Source organism: Oryzias latipes, chromosome 17 (assembly GCF_053564925.1).
Source record: "Oryzias latipes strain Hd-rR chromosome 17, Olatipes_Hd-rR_3.1".
NCBI classification, from domain to species: Eukaryota; Metazoa; Chordata; class Actinopteri; order Beloniformes; family Adrianichthyidae; genus Oryzias; species Oryzias latipes.
In genome coordinates, this window is record NC_136253.1 from 21515046 (window position 1) to 21534146 (window position 19101).

The 19101-nt window shown below is 40.2% G+C and overlaps 1 protein-coding gene across 1 annotated transcript in view; it reads right to left on the minus strand.

Annotated features, from left to right (window-relative positions):
- The window catches only part of col6a1 (collagen, type VI, alpha 1), a 36270-nt gene that overhangs the window by 16139 nt on the left and 1030 nt on the right, over positions 1-19101 (minus strand). The window contains exons 2-25 of the mRNA XM_078935460.1: positions 18012-18141; positions 17088-17288; positions 16855-17014; positions 15536-15652; positions 15423-15443; positions 14882-14902; positions 14742-14786; positions 14548-14601; positions 14398-14442; positions 13848-13874; positions 13733-13759; positions 13572-13616; positions 13428-13481; positions 13013-13075; positions 12873-12935; positions 12747-12800; positions 12612-12647; positions 12468-12530; positions 10708-10770; positions 9059-9121; positions 7974-8036; positions 7805-7855; positions 7687-7722; positions 7341-7403 (exon numbers count right to left, since the gene is read on the minus strand). Coding sequence (XP_078791586.1) covers positions 7341-7403; positions 7687-7722; positions 7805-7855; positions 7974-8036; positions 9059-9121; positions 10708-10770; positions 12468-12530; positions 12612-12647; positions 12747-12800; positions 12873-12935; positions 13013-13075; positions 13428-13481; positions 13572-13616; positions 13733-13759; positions 13848-13874; positions 14398-14442; positions 14548-14601; positions 14742-14786; positions 14882-14902; positions 15423-15443; positions 15536-15652; positions 16855-17014; positions 17088-17288; positions 18012-18141 — 1565 coding nt within the window. The remainder of the gene's footprint in view (positions 1-7340; positions 7404-7686; positions 7723-7804; positions 7856-7973; positions 8037-9058; positions 9122-10707; positions 10771-12467; positions 12531-12611; positions 12648-12746; positions 12801-12872; positions 12936-13012; positions 13076-13427; positions 13482-13571; positions 13617-13732; positions 13760-13847; positions 13875-14397; positions 14443-14547; positions 14602-14741; positions 14787-14881; positions 14903-15422; positions 15444-15535; positions 15653-16854; positions 17015-17087; positions 17289-18011; positions 18142-19101) is intronic.

The following is a 19101-nucleotide window of genomic DNA, read 5'->3' on the forward strand; positions in this document are numbered from 1 at the left end:
TACTGTAATAAGATGCCTTAAATTGATGTGGTTTCATGCTGAATGTTTGAAGCGTTTGCTTTCAAGTGGTAGGGGCGTGGCCTTCCAACAAGCCGACTCCTGATTGCCAAGAACGGTTGCCATAGAAATGTTGACTCTGCCGACTCTAACCAATCACTGCACATTGACGATTTCTAGTTCATACATGGCGACGTCTGTATCACAAAAAAATGGAGACTGAATTGACTTCTTTCATTGGAACCAGAAGCAAGTCATTTTCTGTGGGTGAATTCACACTCGCTTGGTCCAGTTCTCTTTTACAGTCAATGTGTGAAACCCTTGATAGCAGATTAGGTCAACTAAATGGAGCTGCATGACTCCTTGGTGTTTTACACTGTGTGCATAGTTATTAAGCAAGTCTGACTAGCTTATCTTTAATTATACCTGTCCATACCAGCACCACACCTCCACCTTACTGGTGTCAAAGTCGGTTTCTTGATCTAGTCGTAATCAGCTTTTTGTACAGCTGCAACACCAACCTCCTAGACGTTCAGAGAGGTGTACTCTTTACTTTCACTGTTAATTTCCTGCTTACTGAAGGCCCAAAAGTTTACAATAGGGGTTAGGTCAGGTGAAGAAGGAGGCAGTAGAAGTTTTTCATCTTTAAGGCCTTTGCTGGCCAGCGAAGTACTTTGACGCAAGCCATGGAGTGCTGTCTTGCGCAGACTTTTTATTTTACCATAGCTTGAAGAAAGTGTCTTCTAGAAATTTACATAAGGTCCGTGAGTTGATTTTTAGTCCTTTTTTAACTGGAAAAAGGTCCAACTAGCTCAAAAAAAGTTTTGAAAATCTTGAGGCTGACGCTCTTTCTATCGCACTTCTTACCTTTAGGAATGGTTCTTTTGGAGAGGGTTTTGTTTTTAAGGGGGAGGGTGTTACAACCCTTGTCATATTTGTGTATGTTTTCTTTATTTTTTATTCTTGTATATTGAGTGATTGTGTATAGGGTAAAAGTTCTTTTTGTATGTCTGTAAGTTCTTCCAATTGTTTAAGGTGATCTGGTTTGCTGCACTATGAACTTGTGGCTGCACTGGATTGGAGGATGAAAGACTGGTGCCGGCTTGGGATTGGTGGCTGCCTGTGGTTGGAGGATGGGACTTTAAATACCTGGCAATCCTACTGCCCCACGGGGGGAGTTTTTGGCTTTAGTTCTGTTGCTCAGCTCTGTGTTTAAACTTTTTGGTGAGCTTTTGTGTACAACTTTGAAACATTGTTTAACTTTCATTGTGAAAACTTTAGTTGTGAAGTAGTAGGGGGGAACTGCCATTTTGTTTGTGACTGTTTTCTCCTGTTTAGGTTAAGTTTGGGGAGACAGAGGTCAGACTCAGGCATCCATTTTTCTTTTGTTTGATTGGAGGTCAGATACATAATTTGACACTTGAGTTAGTTCTTTTTTGTTTATTATTTTGGCCTTGGTTCACCCTGAAGTTAGATTCTTCATTTTTCTTTTGTTATTTTTACATTTGGGACAATAACCCCTTTTGTTATTTGTACAGTAATTTGTTTTGGCAGCTTTATTAAATATTTTGGTGGTTTGAGGGGTTACTTATTGGCATTAGGGTTCATTTCTTTATTAATTGCACCCTTAGACATAAGGTGCATAAAATATTTGGGAGCTCGTCTGGGATCATTAATCAATCTGTTTATGTAAATCGGTGTTTTTGATAACCAGTTGTTTGGTTTATGGTGTCCATCTCTGTTTGTTGGTAGATTTTGCTGTTAACTTGGATGATTTTGTTTTTTGCATAAAGTGGATGACTGCACTAAAGCGGATCTATTAATCATTGCCAAGTTTCATGATGTTTCTATTCCGGTTGCGACTTGCAAGCCTGATTTAAAAGTTAATGTTGAGAAGACATCTAGCGGAGCAGGGAGTCCTCTGGTCGACCACCAGGTCTTAGGGGTTAATTTCTTTCTTGTTTATGTTATGTCCCACACCCCTAAACATAAAGGTGGACAACAACCTGCCCATACCAGAAACTCACCTCCACCTTACTGCTGTCTATGACAAAGTGAAACTCCATTGCTAGTCGAACCATGGGACCATTCATCTGGTCCATCAGGAGTTCCTCATCTCATCAGTCCACAAACCCTTTAAAAAGTCTGTATTCATATATTTCCTGGCCCATTCTTAATGCTTTAACTTTTGTCTTGTTAAGGTTTAGCCTTTCCTACTTTGTCCATGTCTCTGAGAACTGAATACTTTTTACTTTTCAACACTCCAGATACGTAGGTTGCTGTTGTGAAATATAGTAGCACTGGAGGATAATGGGTTCCTGTTAGCTTCACATTTGATTCTCTTCAAATCTTTGGCAGTTAATTTGACTCTTTTCATCTCTTGCCACCTTGTTGACAGTTTGCAACAAAATGTTTGATGGTTCAGTGATCACACCCCAATATCTTATACCATAGTCACATGTACGGCTGTACAGTGGTTGACTGGCTAGTTTTTGGGTTGTCCATCCCGTAAAGAGTCATAGACAGGATGGGCTGCATCTTAAGAGGAATGCAGATGTGTCTTGAAGTTCTCTCTAGGCCCATGCGGTCACTTTAAGGGACGTCATAAAAATAAAACATACGATTGTCATGCGTGTTAAGTATATTGTCAATTATTCGTAAGGATAAAATATACCTGTGTTTATGACATACGGGTGATGCTGTCGTACAGTGCCCTTTACGCAGAACTTTAGTCATTAGTGAGGTGTGCACACTGGCTCCTTACTGACCATGTTGCTACACCCACAAGGTGTGCATGTGATACCTTGCGTAGTGCGGAGGGGGCTTGAAAAAAAGAAAGAAAAAAAAAAGACTATTTTTCTCGCCTACTTGCCCTCACTTAACCGTATGTGTTGCTTAAAAGTTCACTGCAACCTGTTGGCAGCGGAAGGCCCGTAGAAAAAACGTGAATGAACATTGTCACTTACGGGCTCACCGGGTTGTCTGCGATCCTGAAATTTTGTGATGGTCACCTGCGTGCCCTGTACAGGTTTGCCAATTTTTCACCTGCAGACAGCTCGTATACAACCTTAAGGGTAGTTGTGACTAAGGCATTAGACTTTTCAAGAGTGCATGGTCCCCCTGAAAGATTTTCTCCAGAATAAGTTAAATCTTTTTTTTTACCCATTTTATCTGAGAGATATCTATTTAATAAGTATGCACACTTTGATGTAGAATGTTGACCTCCCAAGACCACACCCTCCCTTGTTAAACAAACTCCCACAACCTGATATACATTAAATCCAATATACATTCAAGTTTACATAGCTTGGTGTTTGGCAATTATGAATAAAATTATGATATCACTTGCCCTATAATTGTGCACACATGGAGGCAATAGCCAAATATAGCCTATCTTACGAGTTTCATGATGCGAAGAAACCAAAGTTACAGCTGCAAATGGGATTAGTTTGAATTAAAACACACGTTTTTGTGAACTTTCAAAGTACTTTTCAGATTGTTCTGGTGGGAAACCATTTCCCTTTCAGAGTTAGTTAATCTGCGGCTAGGCTAAGTCTTGCCACATGGCAGAGATTTCTTCCATTTCCCTGCGAAGTTATGTGTGCAATAGTTGTTGTTGCAACATTTTACAAAGCAATTAACTTTATAACCATGTGGAGAGATCCCAAACATATTCCTCACTAACTACATTTAGGAAAATGGCACAAAATAGGAGCGAATTACAGCTCCTTAAAGAGTTTTGTCAAAAGCATGTTAATAGTTAAAAGTACATTTTATCACAAGGGGGGCTGAGGAAACATTTCAAAATCCAAATGTGTCCCGTTTACTATTTGAATGTTGACAGTTATTGCTGTGTCTCGTGAGAGCATGTGCTGCAAAGACAGAGACAAGCCTAAGATACTAAGTTAATTTTCTCCAGACCTGATGGTCCAAAACAGTCTCTGAGTGTTCAGGAAATATTTGTCTGGTATAAAATTAATCCAATATTTTCCTCAGAGACTTCGTGGAGACTGAACTGATGATAAAGACGTCCTCATGGTTCTTCCTATGATTGGGTGTGTCACTTTACACAAAGTGTCACAAAACAGGCAGACGGTTGGTTCCAAATGCAGCAGGTTTATTGGCTCAGCTGAAAGTCCACAGAGCTAAATCAGGGTCAGGCAGGCAGGGGTCAATAACGAGCTTGGGAGCATCAGAGAGGAAACAAGAGTAGTCAGGATCTAGGCAAGATTCAGGAAAGGCAAACTGAGTCAAAGACAAAACAGGGTCAGGAAATCAGAGGATCAAGTCAGGATGCAACACTCGATATTACAGGCAGAGTGGCACAAACAATACTTTGAATGAGTGAGGCTCAGTGCAGTGCTTAAGTGAACTGTTCAAAAGAAAGTCGGGTGTGTGACATCCAGAAACTGTGCGCTGGGGTTGCTGGGAGATGAAGTACATTCAGGACTCTGGAGACGGTTCCCGCCGGTGACCAGAGGAGGAGACAGAGCTCACTTCTGACACTCACTCACTTCTGACACCAAGGCTACGTTCACACTGCAGGGCTTAATGCTCAATTCCGATTTTTTGAAAAAATCCGAATTATTTGCTAGACCGTTCACATTTCCAAGTAAATCCGAACTTTTGTGATCTACAGTGTGACCGTGAAACAACCCAGAGTTGACCCGCATGCGCAGAAGAGTACTCAACATCGAATGACGTCACTCGTTGTTTGCGGAAGTAGCTTACGTTAACATGGATGTCAACAACAGTGTTGTCAACAGCGGAGCTCTTTTTTCATTAATAAATTTATTTTCACAAAGGAGCCAGCACAATAACAATCTTCCCATTTTTAAGAAGGCATTGGAGCCTGGATCGTCTGTAACCACTGTTGTGGAATGGGAATGTGTATGTCTTGGGCCCACGCGCGCGTTTGTGTAAGGGACAGGAGAAGAGCGCGTGCAGCGGGAGAGAATGGGAGGGGCGGCAGTGTGGGCGCGCATTCATGTTGTGTGTTACGGAGGAAGGACAACGGTAATAAAAGAAGGTTTCCCCCAGAATAAATGCTATGGACTCTTTATTAACCCATTCCGGAGAATCCTGGAGAATCTAAGGGTCAGAACAGGGAGGAGGAGGAGGATCCGCCTTGGGTCCCCCGCGCTTCTGACCACGGTCGGGAAGGGGAGAAAGAAAAAAAAAGTACTCGCGAGAAAATGTTCAACACCACGCTCGGCCATTTAGCTGTTAATTTTTTTCAAAAACCGCCCGGTTGCGATAAGAGCCCTGGAGTTTGGCCTGAGTAGTGCTGTCACCCCAAATATTAATACAATCGGGGACATCGCTTCCCTTCCACTGACGGGTCTCTGCAGCATCGTCCGCCGTGGTTGCTGTTTACGTTCTCGTTCCCGCCTATTTCAACGCAGAATGATGACGTTTGTTGTGTATCAATGACGTACGATTCGGATTTAGGTGGCCTGGCTGGTCAGACGGCGGTCGCAATTGAAAAGATCGGATACGTTTCGGATTCAGGACGGCAAACCCAAGTGGCCTGGGTCGCATTTGAAAAGATCGGATCTGTGTCATTCAGACTGTCATGAAAAGATCAGAATTGGGTCGCATAGGGGCAAAAAAATCGGAATTGGGTTGTTTCAGCCTGCAGTGTGAACGTAGCCCAAGATGTTTTAAAGAATTTGTAGCAATTTTGTTTCTTTTTTTTTAAAGTAATTTTTTGTGGAGGATCTCTCTTGATAACTTTTTAGAATCATGTCAGTTTCTGAAGCATATCCACAATGGTGACAAACAGGTTAATTTAAATGAAAATAGGCTTTTTCTTTCTGTAATTTTAAAATATTGAAACTTTGACTCTGCGTTGAAAAGAAACAAAAATGTGCTTGTGTTTTGGCTTAACTGGCCAAATAAAACATTTGCACACAAAAGTAAATGGCTTTTGTTTACTTTTATCATAACGTGTAGAAGATGAAAAACTGGGCAGGATTTATGGTGAAAAATGTATTTTAAGAAAAGGTAATGTTGATTAGCCCAATAAAATTAAAAATGAATGGGAGAAATACGTGTGGCATATAAAAAAAGTTTAAAACTTTAATTAATTTAGGTATACTGTTAGAAGTAAGCATGGTTTTATCTGTGGTAGTTTCGATTGGCATACATTAACTCTATTCTGTTTACGTTTTTGTTATTTTAATTTTCTATACCTCTGTTAAAATGATCAAATGACAACTGGGGAGTTGATTGAGGCAATGACAGCACTAACTGGTAAGTTTGGGACTTTTGTCAAATCACCCTTACAGTTAGAAGTCCCTCACCAAACCAACGTTTTTAAAAATCAACCTTCACTTTTAGCTAATTTTATTAGTTTAAAATCATTTATCATAATTTTAATGATTAATTTCTCCTGTTAGCGTAATAAATAGTGCATTCCAATACTTTGGTCAGACGTCTTTTTTCAAACTTTTAAAAGACTTACAAACTGGATCTGCAATGATTTGATTTAGAACGTAAACTTAAAAAATTAGTTTGAAATTTCAAATTGAAAGCTTTGGGGAGAAAACATAAATTAAGACAACGTGGTAACTTTGAAAAAGCCCTTTCTTGAAGGAGTTATTATTCTCTGACCTTTGCAGGCTGCATTTACGCCTTAAGAGCCAAGAAGAAATGAAAAATGTAAACAAGAGGACATGTTGAATCACACAGCTGCTAACACAGACCAGAACTGCAGTTCTACAAAGTCCAGATAAGATGTAACCTGATCTGAAGCTGTAAATCCAAACGTTAGGCAATGTAGCTGCTGTGATGGAAGCAGATTCGAGATACGTTGATGTGCAGGCTAAAGACAGATTCAAACGTGGGGAACTGTTTATGTCACGAGGGACTTCAGAAATGCCATTTTAACATCAACACGGCCAAGTTGAACTGAGTTAGCCACACATTTGTATGCCTCATCCAAGAGCAATGCAGTCCCTTCATAGGCTCTGCTCATTTCCTGGTATCCTTAGCAACAGCATACACACAGCTGCATCAGCTCAAACCTTCTTCCCTGATGGCCCACACACAAAATCATTCACGTATTTGTTCAAAAATACTTTAAAATGTCTGTCCAGCTGCAGAGCAGATGGACATGTGCAAAAAAGTCAGCTAAATCTGTTCAGAAAGATCAGTAACCATTTTTAAGTCCCAAACACAAAACGTATTTTTTTCTGTAAAACTCACAAAAAGAAAAAGAAAGATGTGTCTGTGCCCTTAATATAAGACATATGACTCACATCTTATCTGCAAGAGCTGCCAAAAAGGCACTGAATCAAAGAAAATAAAAAAGGGAAAAGAAATTCTAGAAGCAGACTCACATCAGGGCCCGGGTCTCCTGGCTCTCCATCGTCTCCTTTTGGTCCGGGAGTTCCACTGCTACCCTAAAGGTCATGCAGCACATGTTCAGATGGCAGTGTAACAGCAGCATGAAGATCTGTTTTACACGGGCAAGACTTCAAACGAGGTGAAGCACGATGACTCATGGTGCGGATATGTGAAGTCCCAACCACATATTCAGCCTTGTAAATTCTACCTATTGTTGCTGAATAGCCCTAAACACTATGTTGTTTAACTCACTGTGTAATTATCCAAATTATTACATCAAAAACGCTTTAAAACATCGGAGGATTTGAAAAGTTAAATAAAAAAGCAAAAATGACTTACCGACTGTCCGGGGTCTCCACGCTGTCCAGGATAACCCTAAGAAACAGGAAATACTTGAGTTATATCCTGTTATGGTAAAGATTTGGAACAAGACCTACTTAAATGCTAAAACCTGTACCTGGAAGCCGTTGCAGCCGACTGTTCCATTTCCGGGGATCCCATCCGCTCCCTGAAAAGACAGCAGACAGCCTCCATCTGTGTGCACTCACATCAAATGTGCTCGTTTTTTTTTCATGAAGGATGGCACACATGTGTTGGCCCCCCACATCCTTGTCTCCCTCCCTCACCCTCTCCCCAATAGGGCCTCTGTCTCCTGGAGCTCCTTTGATTCCTTGCGGCCCTTTGGGTCCCTGGGACACAGAAAGAGAGAGAGATTAGATTAAAAACACATGAAAGCAGCTTTTGTCGAAAACATTTGTGAGTGTTGGAGAACTCAAAGTGGAGATTTTTTTTTTTACCGTAAACCCTGGATTATCTTTTGACATGTGCTCATGCAAAGACATCCCCACTTGGCCACAGCCAAGTTTAAAATCCAAATAAAGTGTCCACAGGAGTCTGTTTCAGTCTGCTAGGATTAGTGAATGCTTCAAACCAAAAGAGGTTTTTAGTGATTCACAATCTGGCCAACAATCATTCAGGAAAGGGTGAAAGTGTGACCTAAAACTGCATCTCCTTCAGCCGTCACAAGCAGAAAAGGAATAAACTTCAAGAACTTTACAGCAGAGATTTTGATTATTTTAAACCAGGGTGTCCATCTCCAGACCTCATGGGGCGCTGTTCTACCAACCAACAACTACCAAAAAAAAATCCTAAAATTTGAAACATTTTCTTTAAATAGGAAAAAAAGGCCACTTGGGTAAGAAAAATGGCCTTACAAAGAATTATTATATTTTTAAAAAAAGTCTCTGCCCTGCAACAAACTGGGACCTGTCCAGGATGTACCCTACCTTCACCCAACAGTAGCCAGGACAGGCTCCAGCATCCTCGTGACATAGCAGGTTATGAAAATGGATGGATGGAAGAAATTCTGGTCACATATTTTCTAAAACTAAGTTTATTTTGTATTAAAAACTTTAATAAGATGATTTTTCTTGCAAGACTGCAAGTTTTTGCACCGATTACCTGGATCAGGTGTGTTCTGCCAATAAAAACTCGCAAAGGCTAATTAAAAATTTAAAAGAAACACTACTGCTGGTTTATTATTCTAATGTTACTAACAAAACTCTTTTGTTTACACGAAATTACACGAAGTATTGATTTAAAAAAAATCCTTCACTTTTCTAAATAGGAAGCTAATCTTGTTAGTTATAATATCAGTCATATTTGATTTAGAATGTATGCGTGAACATGTGCTATAACCTTCTGGACTCACCTCTAGTCCTGGTGGGCCTTCATCTCCTCTGTAGCCAGGTGGGCCAGCCTTGCCAGGATCACCCTAAAAAAACACAGATGAGTTAATACAGATAATAATGAAACAGATCGATTAAATATTTAAGTTAAAAAACATGTTATAAAGGTTAGCAAGTTCAAGCTGTGTTTTGTGATGAACATATAGTTACAACTAGCAGCATGTCCACAACAGTTATTTTTTCTCTTTAAAAAAATCTTCAAAATAGTTGCATCTGTTCAAAAAAAGTTACTTTTTTTGCATTGATATGAACAGAACATAACAAACATAACTTGAGTGGGTGAGTGAGTGAGTGAGTGAGTGAGTGAGTGAGTGAGTGAGTGAGTGAGTGAGTGAGTGAGTATGTGAGTGAGTGAGTGAGTATGTGAGTGAGTGAGTGAGTGAGTGAGTGAGTATGTGAGTGAGTGAGTGAGTGAGTGAGTATGTGAGTGAGTGAGTGAGTGAGTGAGTGAGTAAATGAGTGAGTGAGTGAGTGAGGGAATGAGTGAGTGAGTGAGTGAGTGAGTGAGTGAGTGAGTGAGTGAGTGAGTAAATGAGTGAGTGAGTGAGTGAGTGAGTGAGTGAGTGAGTGAGTGAGTGAGTGAGTGAGTAAATGAGTGAGTGAGTGAGTGAGTGAGTGAGTGAGTGAGTGAGTGAGTGAGTGAGTGAGTGAGTGAGTGAGTGAGTGAGTGAGCGAGCGAGCGAGCGAGCGAGCGAGCGAGCGGGCGGGTGGGTGGGTGGTTGAGGGAGAGGGTCAGTGGGTGAGTGACTGAGTCAGTGACTTAGTGAGGGACTACATGAGTGAGTGAGTGTGGGAGTTAATGATTGAGTCAGTGACTTAGTGAGGGACTAAATCAAGCAATTTAAATGCTAGAATTGGAAAAGTGGGAAAGGCAAATTTGTATCAATGGGGTTATAAACTATCTTAATCTAAAATCAAGACTTCTCAAATATCAGTAGTTTCTTGGTTAAAAACTGTATGATGCAGCACCTCCACTAAGATCTAAGTAAAAGACAAAAACACTGCAGCAGATAAATAATGCAAGTTTGCTGCGTGGTCTAATTTTTTAATATTATTAAATAAGACAGCAACAAATAGTATGATTTTTTTTTTAAATGAGAAAAGAACACTTTTCATGTCAAAAAAAATCTTTCTCTCTTCAGAGAGTGGCTTGGCATGGTCTGTGGGTTATTGCATGTTTTCAGTATCCCTCGGTTCCGGAATTTACCGAGCGCCGACAAGAAAAGGAGCCACAGTGGAAAGCACAAAAGAGTCATTCAGAGTCCTGACGTCACGGAGGCTACAGTGGTTAACATCCAGCCCTGACATCATTTTACTGCACTGTGACTTCTTCAAAAAAAAACTATTGAGGCTTTGGCTTCAGCAGATGGAGAGAAGAACTGAGTCAGAGGGGAAAGAGTGAGTGGAACCCAGGATGGCTGAAAACGAGATGGAGCTTGGAGAGAGGGGGTGGGGGGCAGCACTTCCCAGCAACACTCAGCTTCCCCTTTATTTAAGTTCATACTCCCCTTAGGCATGAAATATGGATGTGGTCAAAAGTGCACATGTACTGTATGACGAAAAGTACATCAACAGAAGCAAGTAAGCTTTAGTTTTTGTTTGTTGGTCTTACAGGTACGCCGTTTTCTCCCGCCGACCCCTCCCTCCCTTGGTCTCCCATTGGTCCTGGATCCCCCTAAGAAACGAAAAAGAACACATTTATGAAGCCAAACCATGAATTTAAAACAGAGCACTCTAAAATTGGGTTTTAATATGTCAACAATAGTTCATGACGACTCCGTTTTACTCTTTTATGAGGCTGAGATGCCCCCAAAAACTTAGAGGACTTTGTTCACCTTTGGATTTATTTGCCTCAAATTTAGTACAAAGTCTGTAGCTGGTACTCCTGATAATCCTTTAAATCTTCATAAAAACCAGAACATGACACAAGGGGGTATTGTGTTAGAGAATGTGTGGTCTTGAAGGCAAAGGGGGATGTAAAAGTCAAATGAATATCAAGTTTTTAAAATTGAAGTTAAGTAAAACTCTTTAAAGCTCTTTAACCTCTAAACATCTGGGATCCACATTTGTGGACATCACATCTTGGATTATATTACCACAGTGGGTAATCCTGTTTAACTGGGGCCCTGTGACTACATGTGCAGAGGTTTAGCACAAGTATTAGCTGTTGGGTAAATTAGTTGCAGTGAAACTGTAAATAGAAGATGAATTACATACAAAATCCTAAAATGTCAAATTGTTTGACAGGTTTGTGATTTGGCGTCATGATGTGGGTTTCACACCCTGCTTCTTTTTTCAGAATTCTTGGTAGCTTTACAGGAAATTAAGTAACTTCAAGTTTCCAAAAATGGTGAAATAAATTTGTTAAGGAAGAATTTTTATTAACCTAATATAACAATTTTTATCATATATATTACAGACATTTCTAAAACCCCAATCTCATTAGCTTGATCCAAACGTTATCTATTTTCTTTTCTTTTATGACATTTGTTTCAATATGTTTTCAGTATTGAATATGGCACATTTGGCAGATGTTAATATTAATAACAATAATAACAACAGCAAAAATAATACAGACACTTGTTTGAAAGGGAGCAGGCAGAAGCTTAGCTTATTAAAGCCTGCTCCTTAAAAAAATAAAAGAATGTAAAGTAAACAAACAAAAAACAAGCAAAACTTTCCTTTGAAACCTATTGTAAATACTGCAACTTGATCCATGTTTTCGGCCCTGTAATTCATCATCAGTCCACAAGGGGCAGTAGAATGACTTTTTTCTGTTAATTTGAAAATGGCTGCTTCCGTGACACTTTTGGCAGGAAAACATTTAGTCAATCTTCAAAACTATATTAAACTAACTGTAATAACTATATAAAACTAACTATATATAAAATAGTGTACCTATTGTCGTTTTTTATTACTACTTGATGAATGCAAAATTTGTTGATATTTATTTTTTGAATACAGTTACACAATGTTAAAAATATGTGGATAAAATTCAAGACGATGGGTAAACGAGCTGCTTTTGTCCTGAACACTCATGTCAATATTTTTGCATCTTAAACTATTATAGTTGTGAGCAAAAGCTTGACAAATCACTCATTTGATACCATGTCTCATAAAAATAATATCGCTAATTTATTAGTGGATTTCATTAAAAGGTTTAAAACACATCTCAATGTCCAAATAAAAATGAAATTTCTGTCAATTTTTTGACATACTGGGGTACAGGGTACAAATTCCAAATATTAAAGCAATATGACCCCATATGCTCCTTGATTCCCTGTAAAAAAGGATCCACAGAAAACCTTGGTTTGGATGTGATCAAAACGGCGTTTGCTATGAAATTCTGTGATGATGCCCTCTTTCACCTACCGCCGCTCCTCGAGTACCTCTGTCTCCACGGGCGCCGTCCTCCCCTTTCTCTCCAACAGCTCCCTGCAACAGGTTTTTTTCAAAACTGTTAGCCTGGTTTGGCTCCTGTGTACAAACTTCCATATTAGATTAGATTGTAATAACTTGTAGGCCACGCTCTCCATCAGGTCCGGGAAGTCCCTGAAACACACAAGATGCTCAGAAAATCAGTCATTACACAAGAAGATGAAAAGGTGTGTTTGGATTTTAAAACATTCTGCTCCAGGGTTGATCACATACATCATCGCCGCGCTCTCCTTTGTCCCCGTCGGCGCCGTTGGGGCCCGGATCTCCCTGTCACAGCACAGATGGTTAAAAATACACCACTGGTCCTGCACCTACCTGCACACTCTTGTATTTACCCACCGGATCACCAAGGGGTCCATAGTTTCCAGGCCTTCCCGGTTCACCGGGCCTTCCAGAATTTCCCTGATAAAAGCACACAAGAAATCATAGAACAAAACAGAACGGAGAAACCTCCAGGCAGATAAGTCCCCAAGGCTCACTTTTTCTCCTTTCCTCCCATAAGGACCAGGATCTCCTTTTGGTCCAGGCTCCCCTTGCTTGCCCTGCAGATGCAAAACACACAGGCTGTTTCAATGCATGTTGACCAGATTTGTTTATAACGTGACTATAAGGCTTCATTTCAAGCCTTTAGAGAACGTATTGTAAACAAAGCTGTAGAAACCAGAGGGCCTCTTTGCTTTTATTTCTGGCTCTCCAAATGGAGAACATTCCCACTCATCAAACTCTAATTCATGGATAATCTGTTAAGAGTCTTGAGGCAGACATGGACTAAAACCGTCACAAAGACCATCACATCCAATCAACTGTTCCTCATAGTTTCCATGTGCCTGACCTTTGACCTCTCTGTGTGGCTCCAGTCAAAACTGCCCGTTTTTCCTGAAATCCATTACTCACATCTGCTCCTGGAGAACCTTTACATCCGGGAAGTCCAGGGAAACCAGCCTCGCCCTAATGAGAAAAACCCCAGAGGACCATGCTGAAACCTGCTTTTTATCAAGGGAACCAATAGAACGCTTGCACTGATTGTGCTAGGCTCACCTTCCGTCCATCAGTCCCATCCAACCCACTCTGACCTTTGTCGCCCTGAAAAGCAGAAATGGACAGAAATCAGAAGAAATAAGCAGTAGATTGGAGATCTTATTGTACACAAAGTGGGGAAAGCTTCAAAATGAATGTGATAAAATAAAAAAACAGTTTACCTTAAAGCCTTTGGCTCCTCTTTCGCCCTGTACAACAACAACAACAGAACCATGAAAAAGCACACAACTGTTTTGTATTCATGAAAAAGCTATGAGATTCTTTGTCTCATTGTACCTTTCCTCCTCTTGGACCTCGATCTCCCTGGAAACAAAAATCCACATATCAATGTTGTTGTCAGACATCATTGCATTAAAGAATTCTAATGAATAAAAAGTTCCAGGAAAATTTCAACTTTGTGTCATGCAGAATGATGAGCAACAACACCTCTAACATCAAGGAGTCCATTGTAAATCTAGTTTCAGCTTTCTGAATCCATTAAATTATGATCATACATTTACAATTTTATTCACTTTAAGAATCACATCAATTCAAAAGTGATGAATCTTTCAAATTTCAATTCAAAAACCATCATTTTTTTGATGATTTGATAAAATTCAAAGTTCAAAATTCAATATTCTTTTGTCTAAAGAACCCAAGAACAAGAACCCAACCCAATTTTCTTCTGGGATTTAAAGTTAATTTGGCATTTTTGTTTGTTTATTTTGGGTAGCAGCAATTAACAGCAGCCAAAAAAAAATTTGATTAAATTGTTATGAATGATTTGATATATAGATTCTACTTGCCCCACTTGGGACATCTTCACACGCAGATTAAAACACTCTACCTTCATCCCGCTGTAGCCAACAGGTCCAGGATCTCCAACGCTGCCCTGAAATAAACAGACAGATTTGTTAGATCACTGCAGTCAGTTAACAAGCTTGAAGAAGACGCTGGATGATGTTTAAAACAAGCTAGCAGCTGAAAAAGAACTTACCATATTACCCATGTCTCCTTTCTCTCCTGGCATTCCAGGTCGACCCATCTCCCCCTACAGAAAGATTGAAAAAAAAACACCTCGGGTGACTCGGATGAGGACAAAGCACGAATAAAAAATGTGGTGGATTGATGGAGTTCAGAGAGTTTCTGAAGGAAGAAACTCAGTTTTTGTTTTCTAGACAGAAGTCGTACCATGCCACCAGCCTCTCCAGGTGGTCCTTTAGCGCCTCCGGAAGGCTAAGGAGCACACAAGAACAATGACGTCAATCATCATCATCTGCATAACCAAACCATCAAAAATCAAATGACACAAAAAAGAAGAGAGTACTTACACTGCAGTCAAAGGAGCAGCACTGAAAGAGCAGAGTTTGGTTTTAAAAGTGTGAATAACCATAAAAAAAACAAGAATTAACAAGCTGTGTATTACAGATAAGAAAACTTTAAAGGAAATTGGAGAGTAAGCATGGATTATCTCTGCCATCTTTGTTTTTTGGTTTGGTTTTAAGCTTGTTGTTTCTCTTTAGCAAGCATTCCTTCCATCCTTAGTCTGAAAGTTAAGATTTAGACACAAGAGGAGTTGAAAAGTAACCGAGCCTGATCTAAACATAAACAAAAAACCTCCTACTAAACATCCGTTTTGTAGGAAAAAGCTAATTTATAATGATGGAGGGGCAGAGATTTTGTCACTTCCTGTCTTCATGCATCCTGAAAGGAACCCTCTACTTTTCATATATAAGATGCTTAACTTCATAACATTTTGTAACAAAGAGAAGCACAAAAAAGCTTCAGATAAAAGCTCTTCCCTATAAACGACAGGAATCTTCACTTGATAAAATGTAATATCTCTAGTCTTCTATTTGAAAAGGAACATACCACATCCTTTGTTTCGTTGGTCTGGAAAAAGAAATAGAGAAATGGATTAGCTCGAAATGTCTATTCTTTTATGTCTTATCGTACGTAAAACACAACAAAAAGTGGATACGTACAATAATGTCAATAATGGACCGAATAGTTTGAATCTTGGTGGTTCTGTAATCATTGTCTGCAGCAGTGAAGTTCTGTCGGTAGTTCTGGTTTGTGGCAATGAGTGAGAGCCGGGTGTCCTGATGAAAGCAAAATAAAAACACAGAAGAAAAGCAGTGGAATTATCCTCCATACGCTTATAAACTCATTCAAATGTTGACTTCCTGTTAAGGATTATTTTTTTAAACTATGATTGTAAATTAAGTCTTTAAGATACTATTATCTGTGATCAGTTTTATTTTTTATCCTTAAGTGTTTCAGAAAACAAAAAAAAAACCTGTATTGGTTTTTTAGCTCAGCCTTTCACCATAACATCAAAGATTTTATTTAGACTTTGAATTTTTATTTTTTAAATTTGCCATTTTAACCTTTCAAAGTCATACAATGTACTGTATGTTTAAGTTATTTTCAAATACATTTCTAATGAATACTAAATGGAAAATAATTGGGAGCCAGTTTAGCTCGTGCTGGTTTGCGGCGCCTTTCATCCGTGAAACCAGGGTTCGACTCCGGGCTGCTCCCTGTTCCCTTCTCTACCTCTGCCGGTTCCAAGCCCGGTTTGAGAAGGTTGCGTCAGGAAGGGCATCCGGCGTAAAACATTGCCAAATTTACCATGCGACTTGTTCGCTGTGGCGACCCCTGATGGGAGAAGCCGAAAGTGGAAGAAGACTAAATGGAAAATAATTGAGCGTTGTACAGACATTTATGCTTAACTGGCTACATTTCTACATGCGTTTCTTAAACCTTGCATTACAGCTAAACTGCTTTAGAGTTCCATTCTGATCAATTTTTGATCGATTTGTAAAAACGTTCCCAATGGTCTTTTAAATATGAATGTGTCGTTTTGAGCTAAAATGACAAATCTGTGTCGTTTTCTAGGACATAGTTTCTGCAGAGCGGCAATAGTTAGAAATTTGCTTCTGAGTTGTGGGCAGGACTGTTGGTGTGGAGTAAGCCCACCCCCAATTATTGTCCATCTGTTTACATGCTCCAATCTAACATTACCAGTGCAACAATCTAACATTACCAGTGCAACAAAAAGGGCGAGCAATATTGGAGTTATCCAGCTGTACAGTTTTGAGGCAGTTACCAGCTCACATGAGGAAAAAGAAAGACGTACATGGGTGTATTTGTCTGCTAACTAGAAATCTTTTGTAAATGACTGATTTTCTGAGCACCATTTGTTCCATGTTGGTTCAGTCTAACTTTACAATTGGATTTTGGAAGTGTGGGTGCATGTCAGCACACAGCTAAACATTTTTGTGTGTGTTTTTTTTTGTACCTCCTGATCAGGTGAAATTGCAACAGCAAAGACTTTGACTCCGTGCTGCTTGGCTTCATTTGCAGCCTCCTGCACTCCTCCACATGGTTCCTTGTACCCGGTGATTGGGTGACCATCAGTGATGACCACTATGTACTTGTTCTGCTCATAGTAGGACCCCCTGTGTTCAGACCGACACATTTATGACACAAAGTCCCTTTCAGCGTTCAAAATCTCCATGTTTGTGTTGTTACCCAACGAGCAGCTCAGCCAGGCCCCTTTTGATGGCACAGTCGGTGTGCGTGCCCTTGCCGATGTACGTGATGCCATCTATGTCCTTTTTCAGGGCCTGGCGTTGGGTGCGCATGTCACTCAGCTCCCTCACCAGGATGATGTCATCGCTGTAGTGAAGAGCTCCTGAGTTCCACGTCACGACGCGGTCACATCGGTGACGCCTGGATTAAGAAAATGTCACACAAACTGCTTTTAAACATTCCAGGCACTAGGGTTGCTAGAACAATGTACAGGGAAAGGTTATTGTCAGTCATGGCCAAATATGTTGAACCCCTAGACTGTATATGAGAAATGATTGTTACAGCTTACTTCCAGGTTTCAACAAAATGAAGCCAATTCAGTCGTCATTTTCTTTTGCATTACGGATCCCAACAAGTTAAAACCAGAAGTCGTCAGTCCGCAGTCTTTGGTCTGAGTCGGTCTGAGACAATATTTCTATGGCAACCGCTCTCCGACCACTTCAAAGCCGGCTCAGGAAGAATCTAACAATCAAACATTTTGAATGTTTGACGTAAGACCATCTCTTTTTATCAAAGCATCTGATTGGTCAGTTTACAGCTTGAATAATTTACACCATCAAGACATTATCTAACAAAATTAGGATTTGCAAGAACATGTTTAAAAGAAGGTAGCAGAGAAGGAACAGTTACTCTGAAAAATAAAACGACTGAGTAATATCTGTTTATTTCTCAATAATAATCTATAGGCTTTCAGTTTTTTGGAGCCAGTGGGTACTTCTTGGTTTGAAACACTAAGGGAGAAGGTCACCCAGTCCAGTTCTCATATACAGCAATGATTGCATCTGCAGTCTCATTCTAGACTGAGGATGAGGATGTTGAGGATGAGAAGGATAGGACAGTGCCAAACAGAACTGTGTTACTTACATGTCTTGGAGTTCATCTATGAAGCGTTTGGTGAACTCTTTAATCTGGTTGATGTAGAAGTTGGGAGGTTTCTGCCTTAGAGCAACACTCTCAGATGTGTCCAGCACGAAGAAAAGGTCAACGGGGCAATCTGCTCGCAGAAAGAAAGAAAGAAATAGGTCAAAACCTGTCTGCATCGGCACAGGAAGCGGAATATCAGTCATCCATACACGCCACAAAGGCGGTGCATTGCAAGGATTAAAGACTCACTCCGATGACAATCATGTTTTGAGTGTTTTTAACATGTGGCATGTTTCTCATGACTGAGGACATGTGTAAAGATAATAAAGATCAAAATTGCATTTCTGACTATGTCTTTATTCAAATCGTTGGAGATGATGAAAAAAATGCTGTTTGAAAAAGACTGTCGCAGTGACGTAGGCGCTGTAGTCGGCGAGACACAAGCTCTCTGCTCTGCTCCATTCTGATGAATCCACAGATCCAGACTGTATGGCTGGATGGCTCCATTGATTCTTGCCATTTTTGATGCACCGGTATTGTTTGGTTGGGGGTGTGAGTGGCTGTTAGCTAGCGGGAGAGTGTAAAAAAAAATGATGATGGGAAATGAGGCAGGCTTACTCCACCAACAGTCCTGCCCACAATTTAGAGGTAAATTTCTAACAAACTCCTGCCGCTCTGTAGAAACGATATCATAGTAAACAATACCGTTTTTTGGGGGCTAAAAATGGCATAATCATAATTAAGAGATGATTGGAGTGGGAGTTTAAGTGCAGCAGAGGAGATCCACAGGCCTCTGAGGAACTGTCATGCAACAGATTTTTCTTCTTTACCTAAAAAGAAATCCTTCAGTCTAAAAGCCGTAGGTGTCCCCACAATAGTGGAAGGACAACCTTCTAATGTTGAGTTTATGGCAGCTTTATGCCTAAAGTCCACAGGCCCAATCAGAGGGACAGGTAAGGCCTGCCTCAGCTCTGCTGAAGCTGTCGTCCTTCTCACTATAGTTGCATGTTTATTCTGCTGTTCGTTGCAGGATCGTACAGGTTTTGGAGAGCATGCACAACTAAGGAAAATCGTAATTTTGCAGCACCCG